The sequence below is a fragment of the Pinus tabuliformis genome, chromosome 1_1 (assembly GCF_031772625.1).
Source record: "Pinus tabuliformis cultivar Carrire ecotype Pingquan chromosome 1_1, CPIR1, whole genome shotgun sequence".
Lineage (NCBI taxonomy): Eukaryota > Viridiplantae > Streptophyta > Pinopsida > Pinales > Pinaceae > Pinus > Pinus tabuliformis.
Window position 1 is genome coordinate 809141471 of NC_142297.1, and position 13698 is coordinate 809155168.

Here is a 13698-nt window from a genome sequence, read left to right on the forward strand (position 1 = left end):
TGACTATGATACCATATCAGGCCAGGGAGTAACTCCACAAAATTCAATTCATTGATTTCATTTAGGTTGGTGTTTATTATATACATGAGGGAGAGGTTGTTCATTTCATCTCCTGGTGACTATTCATATTCTCCATCATTTATTTACATCAATTTAAGTTATTCACCCAATCCTGATGATTAGGTTTCAACAATTTGCTAAATATATTTTGTAGCTATTCTCTAATGGAAAATGATCAAGGTTTCTCTATGCACAGGTTGCGGGTTCAAGACTGCTGGACTAAATGATCAAATTCCAAACAAAATTAGACAGAATGTTCGTGCCATTAACGCTACGAGGCACTCTCAATGTTATGATTTCTCTTTCGTGCAATGTTATTGGAGGTAGATACACGAGGACATGTTGGGTTCCTTTAAAATCCATATTTTTGTTGCTCTTGTTGCCTCATTTCTATAATATAATCATATGTGCTGACACCCAATCATTAGAACCTCAAGCCTTTTACACCATTTTTCTAAAGACATAACTGCCTTATTTCCAATTTTCAAACAATCTAACAAATTCAAGATTTTTAAATGAGGACAAGTCTCCACAATTTTCGTTGCTCCAGTATCCCCGACTTCAATACACTTCTCATTTCTAACTTTTTGAATTTGTGCCTAAGTTCTTTAACCCCAAATACCTTGTAATCAAGATGTTTGGTGTATCTTTATCCGTTCAATGTTGAAAATTCGCGATCAGAATTGTACAGGCATTGCTTACCAAGAGCTCCTGTAGTTCTAGTTTGAATATTTCTAGGCTCGCTTCTAGTGCATATTCCTCAGCATTCACGTCTCCTTGCAGGATCTTCTCCCCCTCCCTGTCTTCATCATCTTGTTCACTTCCACTTTAATCGTCAAGCCAGGTTCACTTCTATGCCATATGCATTAAAGGCATCACATTGATTAGTTGAAAATAATGGAGAAAGTTTGTTTCACGGTTGTGTGTGTCCTAGATTAGAGTTAGTTCTTATTTTCTAGGAGATAGTTTTGATCTCCCTAAATTGAATGTAAACTTATATATTTCTAATTTTATGATTAATGGAATAGAGCTCATTGCTAAGTGTAGCTTGCTTACATGTGAGCTGCTAGTTTTCAGTGTGTAAGTTTCATTCCAATTTGGTCTTTCCATTTTTTAACATGGTATTAGAGCACAGAGAATTGGGTCTGTGGTGAGTGTGCCTTGGTCATTAGATTGAGAGCCTTGGTGGCTGCGCTGGGCCTTGGTGGCTGTGCTGGGCCTTGGTGGCTAAGTTAAGCCTTGGTGGCTGGTTCAATTGCCTTTGTGATAGAGCGCTGAAATTTTGAGGAAGTCTGATTAGCGCTAGTTTTAGGGGTCAAACCTGCGTTGATCTAGAAAACTTGCATAATTTTCTGTCAGTGCAACCTGCAATATGGTGAAAGGACGTTGGTGTTTTATTTTTATGTTGGAGGCAGTCCGAGACCATAAGTGCTTGAGTTGGTGGTCTTATCCAACATTTTTTTGAAGGCCATCTGTCTGGAGTTGGATCCGTAGCACCCAGATCTGGAACTGTTGAAGGATCTGGAGTTCGATCCATAGATCAACTGTTGGAGGATCTGGTGTTGGATCCGTAGATCAAGTGCTGGATTACTAGATCTATAGATTGGACCAGTGGATTTGTTAGTGGAGTCGTGGTTTTGTCACAATGAATAATCACATTGCAGAGACGTACCTTAATGAGAGAAATAAGCTCGATGGGTCAAATTACGCCAACTGGAAGTTCAAGTTGCAGACATTGCTCGAGGGTTCCAGTGCGTGGACAATTGCAAACGGAGATGAAGTAAATCCGACTACAACCGGTGGTACCACAGCCGCATCAGTTCAAGATTGGGAAAAGAGGGAAAATAAAGCGAGGTCCTCTTGAAGATGTCGGTAAAAAAACAACATAATCCTTCATATCCGAGAATGCTAAACTGCTAATGACATTTGGGTGATGCTCAAGGATTTGTATGAAACAAAAAATACAAATCGTTTGTTGTTTATGAAGAGTAATATTTTCTCCATTAGAATGGAGGAGAATGAATCCGTTGCTGCATTCATCTCACGGATTAAAGAACTGAGAGACATGTTGGGCAACATAGGGGAGAAAGTGTCCAACACGGATCTCGTCACAATTACCTTAAATGGCATGATAGAGGATTATCAAGTGTTCATTACAAGGCTTGCGGCGAGGGAGAAAGCTCCCACCTTTGAAGATTTGACACGTATTTTGATGCAGGAAGAAGCGACACTTATGAATCTGAAGCCTCAAAATGCAAATCTGACGTTGGCGGTGAAGAAAAAGTTCTTCAAAGGGAAACCAGGAGGAGGACAGAAAAGCGGTGGTCCATCCCAGAAAAATCCATTTCAAGTTATGTCATCTGTTAGAAATGATTCAATAATTAAGTGTTTTTATTGTGGTAGAACTGGTTATATTGCTAGAGATTGTTATAAAAAGAATACTAATGAAACCATACATAAACACAAGATGCATACAGGGAATTTTGCTAGCGAAAATAAAAATCATGATCTTAAATTATTTGTGTCTAATGTTGCTCTTTCTACTAAGACCCATGAGGCTGAAACTCAGTTTGTGGATTCTAGAGCATCCACTCATATGGCAGGTAATAAACACTAGTATGAAAATTTCAAGGGGATGAGCAATGGTGCGAACATCTACCTGGGAGATGACAGAGCATATTAGAGGGTATGGAGATATTCCTATGATATTTCCTAATTGTAATATCAGGGGCATCCGGAATGTAATGTATGTACCTGGTATTCAAAAGAATTTGATCTATGTCTCCATGATTGCAAATCAGAATTTAAAGGTACAAATTTTCAAAACTTACTATATTATAACATATTTGCTAGATCATCAAAGGTCGGTCGCATCAGGAGTACGAGTTGGAGGCCTATATAAGTTGAATGTTACAAGCGTACCACATCAAGCTTTAACTTCGTTGACTATGACTACAGAGAATCTTTGGCATCAAAGGCTTGGTCACATCAACCTTCATGACTTATTTCTGCTACAGAAACAAGGTATGGTCGATGGACTTCCTGTTTTAAGAAATGAACATATTGATTTTGAAGGTTGTGCACTTGGAAAAATACACAAGGATGAATTTCCTTCTAGTTTACGTGGGAGAAAGAAAGATATACTCGAACTTGTGCATACTAACATTTATGGATCCATGCAAACATGGTCCTGTTGTAGCGCTGCAACCACCCTCCAAAATTTTTCCTTCTTTTCATTTTGGAGCCTCCCTCCTCGAAATCATAGCAACTATCTTGCATTGATCAAGTACTTGTGTTTATTTGATTTCATTTGCCACTTCACAGCTTGTGTTCACTCACTTGTCCCGTCAGTCAACCACAAGTTGATCCAACACTTGGTTCACATCTGGTCAACAGGCTGTCGGGAAAAACTGCACAATCCTGGAGGGCAATCTTTCTTCCCCTCTAAAACTGCGCAGAGCAGGTCAGCCAGCCTTTCTTTGGAAATTGCACAGAGCAAGCTAGATGACACTGATCTCCAGAAATGTGTAGTTCTAGCCAACCGACACTGCTCTCCAGAAATGTGTAGAGCAGGTCAGGCCAACTGCAATGCTCTCCAGAAATGCACAGTTTCAACCAGCTGACACTACTCTCTAGAAATGCGCAGAGTAGGCCATGCCAACTGCACTTCTCTACATAAATGCATAGAACTAGCTAACATCACTACTCTGGAAAAATGTGCAAAGTAGGCCGGCAACACTTCTCTAGAAAATTGTGCAAAGATGTCCAGCCAGTGATGGCCGCTCATCCGAGGAACAACACAAAAGTTTTCCCTCAGTAACTATCCATTGCATGTGTCGATAGCTTATCCAATTCCCTCTAGAACTACGCAATCATTCCTTGCATGTCGGGCAGCTTTTCCCGAAAAAAGAAAAAAGCAAAAAGTGAAAAAACATCCCTAGATTTTAGGGATCTATTTTTAGCAGTAGGAGTTACATGCAAAGTCGATTTTAGAAACTCCCCACCAAGTCTCGTTTTTTCCTATATATGTGGCATGCGTGTCATAAACCTTAATTTCACCAAATTTATTTAAACGATGCCTCAGAGCTCATTCTTCATATTCGATCTTGGAGCTCTAGTATTCTTGAGGCATCTAGGAACCTTCAACACAGTCAACACAACTTTTCTAGGTAAGTTTTGCTTTTCATACCTTTCTTTTTTCTGTCGCTTTGTAGTTTTCATCTTGTATGAATGTTGTTTCCTTTGTTTCATTGAACAACCATTGGCATTTCAATGTGTTCTAACTTATGGAAATGTTGTTTCCAGTTTTTCATAACCTTTCCTTAGTGTCGCATGCATAACACTATTTCTGCACTGACGGTCATCGTTGCGGCAACTATCTTCATGAGCTTCTTGGTTTTCCATTTCACTGGTTTCTGCACTTTCCTAAATTGTATGCATGTATATTCACTCAGATCTGCACCATCTTTACACACACACTCAGTCCTTGCGTTTTCAGGTTGCCATTGGGTAGATTTGGGCTATCTTGACCCAGATCTTGTCTCTCCCAACATGCTCTGCACATTCCTGGCAGTCAAGGGTCTGCCTTGCCTCCAGGAATTGCGCAAACACTACCCACACTGGCTCCTAGCTGTGCTCCATGCAATCCTGGGAGGCAGTGCCCAGTCCTAACCACTGGAACTGCGCAATGTGCAGTTTCAGCCAGCAACCCAACTTGATTGTTCTGGGCATTGCATAGTTTCAATCAACAGTCAACCTCATTGGACTGCGCATTGCAGAGTTTTAATCAACAGTTATCCTCACTGGACTGCGCATTGTGCAGTTTTAGTCAGCAGTTAGCCTCACTGGCAGCTAAGATTGCATAATGCGTAGTTCCAGTCAACAGTGAGCCTCACTGGTAGTTGAGACTGCACGATGCGTAGTTCCTGATGACAGTCTCCCAGCCTCCCGAAGTCGATGTTGCGCAATCTTGCCCAGCAGTCACCAGTTTTTTCCCTGATTGATTCTCGAGTTGCTTGATGTTTTTCAGATGAAATTGTCTTTCCGTGAGTGTCTTCTCTATCACCAGGTACCACAGGTTTTGAGCAGATTCTCAATAGTACAAGTATCATGGCCTACAAGAGAGGGATCAAAAGACACAGTTGAAATCAAAACTGGGGATGTGGTTGAGCAGGGGTCTATGAGCTTGCCCGCGTACACAAACACACACCTGTTCATTGAGAAAGACATCAACACCACATGGAAAGATGTCAACACTATTTTCGCAGGCAACTTTGAGGAGAATCTGGAGGACCATTAGGTCTATGTCAATATTCATAAGTCAAGATTGTACAAAGTTGCACGCAGGTATCCCGTATTACCATGCGGAGATGTGATCCACTGGATCGTCTCACACACTGATCCTGAGACAATGATACTGAGCAGTGTCAGTGGAGTAGCTACTGTATGGATTAATGCACGGGTGATTGTGGTGGTGAAACCCTCAAGGATCTTTCGGGATCCTTGGAATATAGCTAGATTAGCTACCGCTGGCCCAGAGATACATGCACACACCCGCATTAGTGAAATGATAATTAAAGTAAAAATAAGGATTGTTACCTCATATCTTGGTGTGGTGATATTGGAGAACGAAAAGTAGCGGAGTGGAAGACCCCTCAGCTAGCTCCTAGATCAATACCTACACATAAACAAGAGGCGTAATATCACAACATATAACTTTGACAATCAATACAAGAATACATAGGGATATCTAACTGCATATATCTAAGTTACTGATAATCATTAGCATTGCATAAACATGTAAATAAATAACAATACCAACGCCATGGAGTGGATAACACAATTGCAGGTTTATATTAATGATAGGAAAGAGTGATTACAACCATCAATTGCATCAAGCTTCCCTTACTCCTCTAGCTCATATCTCTCTCTCACTTCTTAACCTCTTGAAGAGCCAATGTTTAATACAAGCTTCGACAGTCAATAAGCATTCCTTTCAATACTTTTGACCTCTTTCACAATAGCCCTAGCCTCAAATATATAGCATGAGAGGATAAGCCTCGCCAAATCTTTCATGAGTTATTTTAGGAAAAAGTTGAGATATTTCCATGCTTTATCACTCTTTCCCTATTTGTAGACTCTGTTAGGAATAGAAATTCATCAAACAAGTCGAATCTGGATATTTCCCTGCTTTATGGGATGACATATGAGTGAATATATGGATACTATTTTGTCAACCCAATCCTTTGACCTCCAGAAGATCACTAAAGTTGATTAATGCACCCCCCTCCCCCCATGAGGCAACACAGAGAGTTACCCTAGGGACTAACGCACTTGATGCATGGCTAGGAAGCTTTATAAAGCACCTTGCTAGTTCTGAAAGAGCGTTAGCTTGGAAAATAGGCCTGTGAACTTGGTCAATCTTTCAGTAATCTTGTCCTTATCCTCTGAGCTGATGAGGAGGTCATTTTCCTACGTAACATATGCCCCCTAAAGTGTGAGATCAAAGGTAGATATGATGACCAAAATTCTTTATAATCGTTGTGTTCTTGGAAAAAAGAAAGAGAGGATTGGAGCTTCGAGACTATGAGAAACCTGATACAACACATATATATATATAAAATCGAAAATCATGTCCTGAGTCGTGCATTCCCACGCTCAGTAGCTATGATAAAGAGATTTCTCAAAAACGAGATATGATGATCGTGTCCACCGATAAGCACAATGTGGAACTTGTGTCATAATAAGATCATTTTGATGAGTTGTCTCCAAAAAATAACATACGCATCTTAGGAGAGGAAACAAGGTTGAGTGATGTAAGCCTCTACCCAAGGTTTTGATCTCCGCTTCACCTTAACAACATATTTCGAGACATTTGAAAAAAGGCATTGAGGCCGAACATGTACAAAATCATCTGATTACCATTCAATAATGGAGATTGTTAGCAGACACGAGGATGGCCACCGATAATGATGATTGTCTCCAAGATGCACAATATAATATAGCAAGTGTGAATAATATTTTTGTTGTCGAACACTTGTAGAATCGCTTAACCATGAGCCAATAATGAAAACCCCTGACCAAACACAAGGTAACCTACCATTGATGTCTATAAGTTCCAAGGCATTGAAGTGTTTCTGGGTTTGCTTCCTAAATAGAGTGTTGAAGTCAATAGGAAGAGACATGTCGAAAGGTAGGCAATAATGTGTCCTACATTAGTCGATACGAAACAGGACAAGAATGATTGTTTTTTGAAGAATAGTTTGAGCATTGGGCCGAATCGAAATATTGCATGATGGAAGAATATGTTTGATGGTTTGATGGAGGAAACAGAAGATAAAGGTATCCCTTGAACAATAGAAGGCACAACACAAAGGGTTTAACCATGCAGCACTAGACTCATGAACACCAAAGAGTGTTAGGATACAGAGATGCAAGAACATCGGGGTATATAGGCTAAACTCATAGGATGGTAAGGTTCGTTTTGAGAGGCCATCACAAAGAAGGTTTTGCTGAGGGAGTGCCATGTTCAAGGGAACGAATGCTGCCAAAAAACTCTTTCTAAAATACTAACATAAAGAAGTTGTATTGTCCAATTGCCCCATCTGATTAATTTAATGAGTCTAGACAGGTAAACTCGGTGGTATTTTCATATTTTGAGAGTCTGAAAAGGTCGTAAAGAGCGACTCCAAGGGGGTCCCTTTATCATAGTTGTTAGTCGGGTATGACAAAGGTTTAATAGTATACTCGAAATGGTTCTTTTTCCATAAGTTAGTCTACTGATTCCAGATAAAGCGATAAACCTATGCTCAAAACATAGTTACCGATCAAACAAGAAAGTGAATTGGTACCCATTTTTTTGAGGTAGCAAAAAATCACCCGAGTTTGAAAAGTGGTGATGCCAGAATAAACTTTTTTTTTGGCATATGTTCGGCACTTCAAATTTTCTTTTATATCAAGTATGAACATTTTTTTCGATGTTAGTGATTTTCATGCTAATTTTGAAAAGTTCTGATGCAGCATCAACCCCTTTTTTTTAGAGGGTTGATTTTTGACACTTTAAATTTTCTAATGTCTTCTTCTTCCCATAAGATTTTTTTTAAGTGTATTTTTTGCGTTTTTGTGTTTTCAATTTTCTTTGTAATGAAATCTTCATTTTTTTCGCATAGTTAAAAAAATAAAAAAAATGGTCAATATTTTAAAGTTACTATTTTCTATATATTTATGTAGTGTTAATTAAAATTTCAATGGACATCAAATAATTTTCACTAAAACACAATAATTTTAAACATTTCACAAAAAAAACACATTTTCTATATAGATATAATGAAAAAAATACACATTTTCATAATTTTTGTCAAAAATGACATGTCAAATTGTTGGCTCGAAAGAGTCATCAGGGGAAAGACCCTGGGTTCGAGCGCAGGGGGCCAACAATAGTCCGCTATAGTCTAGGACAACGCCGACATTTTCACCTTACCCCAAGGGGAAAGGAGTCTCACCCAAGGTGTGCCACGACCAAAGGGAGAAGGGTTCAGCATGGAGTCGAGGAAGTATCAATCGAATGCATTTGATCACATATATAACCATTATACATAAAATAGAGATAGCAACATCCTTGAGACAATCTATGAATTAACATCTACATGCAATTGGTAAGCCATTCAAAATTTTAATAGACACATTACGCACGAGACCCAAATACATCAGAATTCGCAACCAGCATCGCTATCTCTTATATTAAACTTAACATGAAAGATTACAACATGATCTGGCATTCGCCATAAACATTACAGAAAGTACCTGGCTCAGTCCCGTGGGTTCAGATTGGTTCCACGACTAAGTCCCTCAGACCCCAACACTCTGTCATTCAACCACCGCAACTAGGTATCTCTTCGCCTACTCTTGACTCAACCGACTCCTTCTTCCCCTCGCTAGTCCAACAACAACCTTCTTCCTTTTTGGTCTTCCCCTTTTATATCATTCTCTGTTGCCTAGACTGCCAGTTCTTGCTCGGCTTTTCTCCCCCTTGGCTAATTCTGCACCTTCCTGCCTCCTCAGCTACCTTTTCCTTTCGCTGCCACCTTACTGCCACTCCTCCGCAAATGTCCGTTCCACCACCCAAATGTTACTACCATTTGTTTCTTTTCCGCCCTTCGATCAGTCAAAACTGGTCAAAACCTTTCAAAATTAATCAAAGGCCCCAAAAGGCCCCGACCGCAATTCCTTGACTCATCCCCAAGTTAATTCATTTCAACCTTTGTCGGTCATGTTGTTACTTCAATGCGCTCTATAAGTGGTGGTTGCGTTACTACCGACGCTAGATTTTCTGTTTGATGTACCGACACTTCTGCTACTTCGATCGTTGCTTGCGGAGTGGGTGCCTCTTCTGCATCGATCCTGGCTTGCGGCGTGGCATCTGTTCCTGCGACCCCTTCTTGCCCTTGTGGTTCCCCCATTCCAAACGAAGGCTCCAACTCTGGGACCGAGGTTGTTGTCCGCTGCCTGAACTCAGTATATCTTTGAAGGGCCAGGTCCCAGTTGGCGAGAATTGCATCAACGCCTTGAGTGAACACCTCAGCCGATTGCGACGTTAGGGTTGTCGGCCGCTGGCTCTACAGGTCGTTCCATTGCTTCCTGTTGGAGTCGCATACCTCCTTCAAGAGTAGAACTTGCATTCGAATCGAGGGTCGCAGATCCCTGATTATCCTTTTCGTCTTCGCTAACTCCTCCTCAATGCTGCCAACCTAGGCATGGAGGATGTCGATTTGATCATTGATCTGCTGCAACTGGGTATGGTCTGTACAATCCCTCGTGCTGGCAAATAGTGACTGAATTTGTTCTCTGAGCGGGTAAACCAAGTGGTTCTTTAGTGCTAGACTGCCTGACCAATCATGGACCTTGTCCATTAGGGCATATCCGTCAGTGAGGGCCTCGGCTAAGGCTTGCTTCTTCACTTCCAGTTCCCTGACCTTTCCCTCGACCGTTCGCACATAAATTTCCATTGGATCTGGTAGTGCGGATATTACTGTCTCTAGCTTTCATCTCATCTCAGTGTTGGTGGCTTCCAGGCGTGTGCACGCCATCTGTATGTGATCACAACAGCCGACCAACGTGCAGGCAACCATGTCCGTCGGTGCTTCAGTATTGGCCTCGGTGACAGTCGGCCATATTGATCTAAACCGTTGTGTAATATGATCAACCTGGGCTTGCAACTCCGTGTTTTCTTGTCGTAGGCGATCTCGCTCTTCCGTCACCATGTGCAACTGCTTCATCTGTTGTTTCATGTTCTTTAGCGAGGTCCTCATGGAGGCTTTTGTCCTTGTGTGTTTCTTGTTGAATAAATGAAAACATTTGGGCCGATGACCAGTGATGGAGCGTATCGGCCTGCATTGTGCTCGGTTTTAGGAACTGCTGTTATAGGGGTAGGCCGCTGGCTATGGATTTGTCGAAATGGGAGGCAGGGGAGTGGACTTGTTGCAATGGCGGAGTGAACTGTGGGGTGGGTGGAATAATGTTCGGGTTTGGCGGCACTGCAAACTTTATAGGGAGAGTTGGCAAGTACGGTTCAGTCCTTTCCCCCTACAGAATGGTATCCAGGCGTCTCCCTTTTGGTGGGTCCAACCCAAGAATTAGGGATGCACTCTCCGTTGGTGGCATTCCCATGGTAGGGGTGGTGCCCTCTGTCTAGTCGGCTTACTGAACTTCTGCTTCTGTAATAGTCCTTTGCTAGCCGAATGTGAGGATCTCGAACACGGTCACGGAGGTGGAAGCGGTTTGTGGGGATGACTCCTGCGATTGACGTAATGCAGTGGATGCAGTAGCACAGATCTCTTCAACTATGGTGGTTGCGGGGATTGACTGCTCGACCTCAACAGTGAGGTCAACGATTGGGGCTGGCGAGATAATTCTCAGCTTTTTAGCAGCCGGCTTTTTGACAACGGGGGCTCGGATGACTAGCTTTTTCTTAGGTTTGGGGACTGTTGTCTAGGAGGGAGCCTTAGATGCTCCCAAGGGAAGCTCCATAGCGAGCGTGGTGTTACAATGGGGGAAACATGGTGGAACCTTCAAATTGCTCAGGATAATTGCTCTCACTTGGGTCAAAGCTAGCGACTATCCGTCTGAGTTCGAACATCTTTTCCTCCACCTGGAGCAGCATCGCCTGAAGTAATTCGTCAACGGCCCACTTTCAACTGCTCTCTACCCCATCTCCCTCTTGCCCTTGTGGCATCAAGGCTCCAAAAAGGTACTTGGGTTTCCCTTCTCTTATCTCACAAGCCACTCTCAGCCAGGACTCCACCTCTTTGCGCAATGCTTCCTCCGTCAGGCCAAACCTCTGCAGCCTCAACTTAAATGTGCTCGGGTTGACACACCATGGTCTCAAGTAAGTGTGCGCGTGGGAGGCGCCAAACCAGAGCTCATCTGAGAATTCGTCCAATAGAGCCTTGGGTATCCTCTCGGTGGACCAAATGGTGTCCAACATCTGCTCGTACCAGCCCTTGAAAGCTCTCTTGTTGATTTCCTTTATGTTGGGATCCCCTAATGCCTTCCACGGTTCATATCGGAGCGCAATTGGTTGGCCTTCGACAATGGTTGTAAATTCCCTCTCTTATGGTGGCCTCCATTTCCACATTTCCAGTGCAATTAACAAGTACCCAAACACAAACCCAGTGCTCCTCCTATACACATCTTCACAAGCCTCGAATAGTTCATTGAGCACGAAGGCTGACCAGTTGAGTACCTCTCCTTGGCAACAGTGTTCTGCAACTGAGATGGCGTCCAAGGTGCATTCATTCCTTGTGAAGTGCCGCATTGTTTTACCTATAATGAGGTAGCAAGCAAACCTAATATTATCCTTGTTAATCTTGTCCAGCTTTGCGCCCCTCCCACCTCGCTCCGTCCCGTATCTGGCATAAATGTTGTCCTCCGTCTGCTTCTTTCCCCGCTTGGCCCCAGCCTGGAACGTTGTGCTAACTGCATTTCCAACTTCGGCCAGCCCTGTGAGTCGACTGATATCCTCCACATGGATGGGATACTCCTTATCCAACCATAGCGACCCTCCATGCATCCTGCTTGTCAACAATTTTGTGCACTGCATGGCAGCAAATTGGGTGTCGAATACGGGAAGATTTCTTAAGTGAAATAGCATGGACCTTTGTATCCCCCTGAACTCTTCTCTGATCCTAGAGGTCTTGGTGCCATCCTCCTTTTGAAATTCTTCTGCATACACCTCCCTTTTCATGGCCGAAAACTGGAAGCAGTCTGTGAAGTCATTGTCGACTAGATTCGACCTGTCATACTTGCCATACAGATCATCCACTGCTTCAATTCGTGCATCCAAAGCGTTCTGTGGGACTGATATTATTCCTTTCGCCATCGCTTCTCTTCTGTGGTAAACTATCTGCACTGGAGGTTTCTTGCTTCTCTTCCTCTGCCCCTGTTCTTCAGAGCAAACCTGCAATTCTTCTGTGATCTGCAATTGAAATTCTAGAGTCCCCTGCATCCTCCTGCAATTTAAGTAGTTGAATCTGACACGAAGTCCCCTGACTAATGAGGCTTTAACAACTAATTACTCTGGCAACCTTCCCATGCATTCTAACTATACCCTGCCGCCATTGGCCGACTTGGACGTGACAACTATGACGTGGACTGGAAAGTACAGAATGGGTTGCATGGTGTCTTTATTTCACCATGATGGATTTATTTATTAACTAATTCTATGCTTAACTAAAAAGATTTTGCGACCTTATCTTGACAGTTGCCTTATTAATTACTTAATCAGGAAATAACTACTAGTACGGTGGATGGGACGAGTACTTGTGCAGTCATCAATTCTGGAAAAGGTTTAGACCTACATGTATTCTGCTGATTAGGATGACATGTGTGACCACTGTCTCTACTGACTAGGCCTACCAGTGTGACCACTAATGCTACCCCCCCGACCACAAATGGGTTGTGACATACTAAGTTTTGCCGCAACCTTATTATCTCGATTTTTTTTTTTTAAGTTGCAAAAGGGCTTCAGGCGCATGCCATTCACCCATCCCTATAGTAGGACTCCATCCAGTTTCATGAGCCTTACTGCACCCAATTCTCTTATTTCTGTGACTATGAACGAGCCTAACTAGTGCATCTGCAGTTTCCCAGGGAACTTATGGAACTTGCTGTCGTAAAGGAGCACTTGGTCTCTGACTTGAAATGACTTCTTCCTAATATGATTATCATGCCAAGCCTTTTGTCTTCATTGCTCAACTGATTGATGGAACTCTTTTAGGAACTCGGTTTTGTCGATTTCTATCAACTGACTTAGCCTTGCTCGCAAGGAAATGTTATCCATCATTCCGGTATCTTCTAAGATGAGCATGCTGGGCAGTGTAAATTCTGCTGGTACCACCGCTTCTTTGCCATACACAAGTTGCAATGGAGTTTGCTTATGCAGTCTTTTTACTATTTTCCTATATGCCCATAGAGTCGTTGGAATTCTCTTGTCCCAGTCGTCCCTGTTGGCAGATATGACTTTTGTTAGCCCTTTCTCTAGTATTTTGTTAAATGCTTCTACTACACCGTTGGATTGCGGGTGATATGGACTACTCTTGTTATGTTGGACCATAAAAGTCGTTAGCAAAGTCTCAATGGTTT

At 42.3% G+C, this 13698-nt stretch overlaps 1 protein-coding gene across 1 annotated transcript; it reads left to right on the forward strand.

The window, feature by feature from the left end:
• The first annotated feature begins 2068 nt into the window (after nt 1-2068).
• LOC149216489 (uncharacterized) lies at nt 2069-2677 on the forward strand. The gene has a single exon (XM_089389976.1). It carries the CDS (start codon nt 2069-2071, stop codon nt 2675-2677), a length of 609 nt encoding a protein of 202 aa, XP_089246102.1.
• The last annotated feature ends 11021 nt before the right edge of the window (nt 2678-13698 follow it).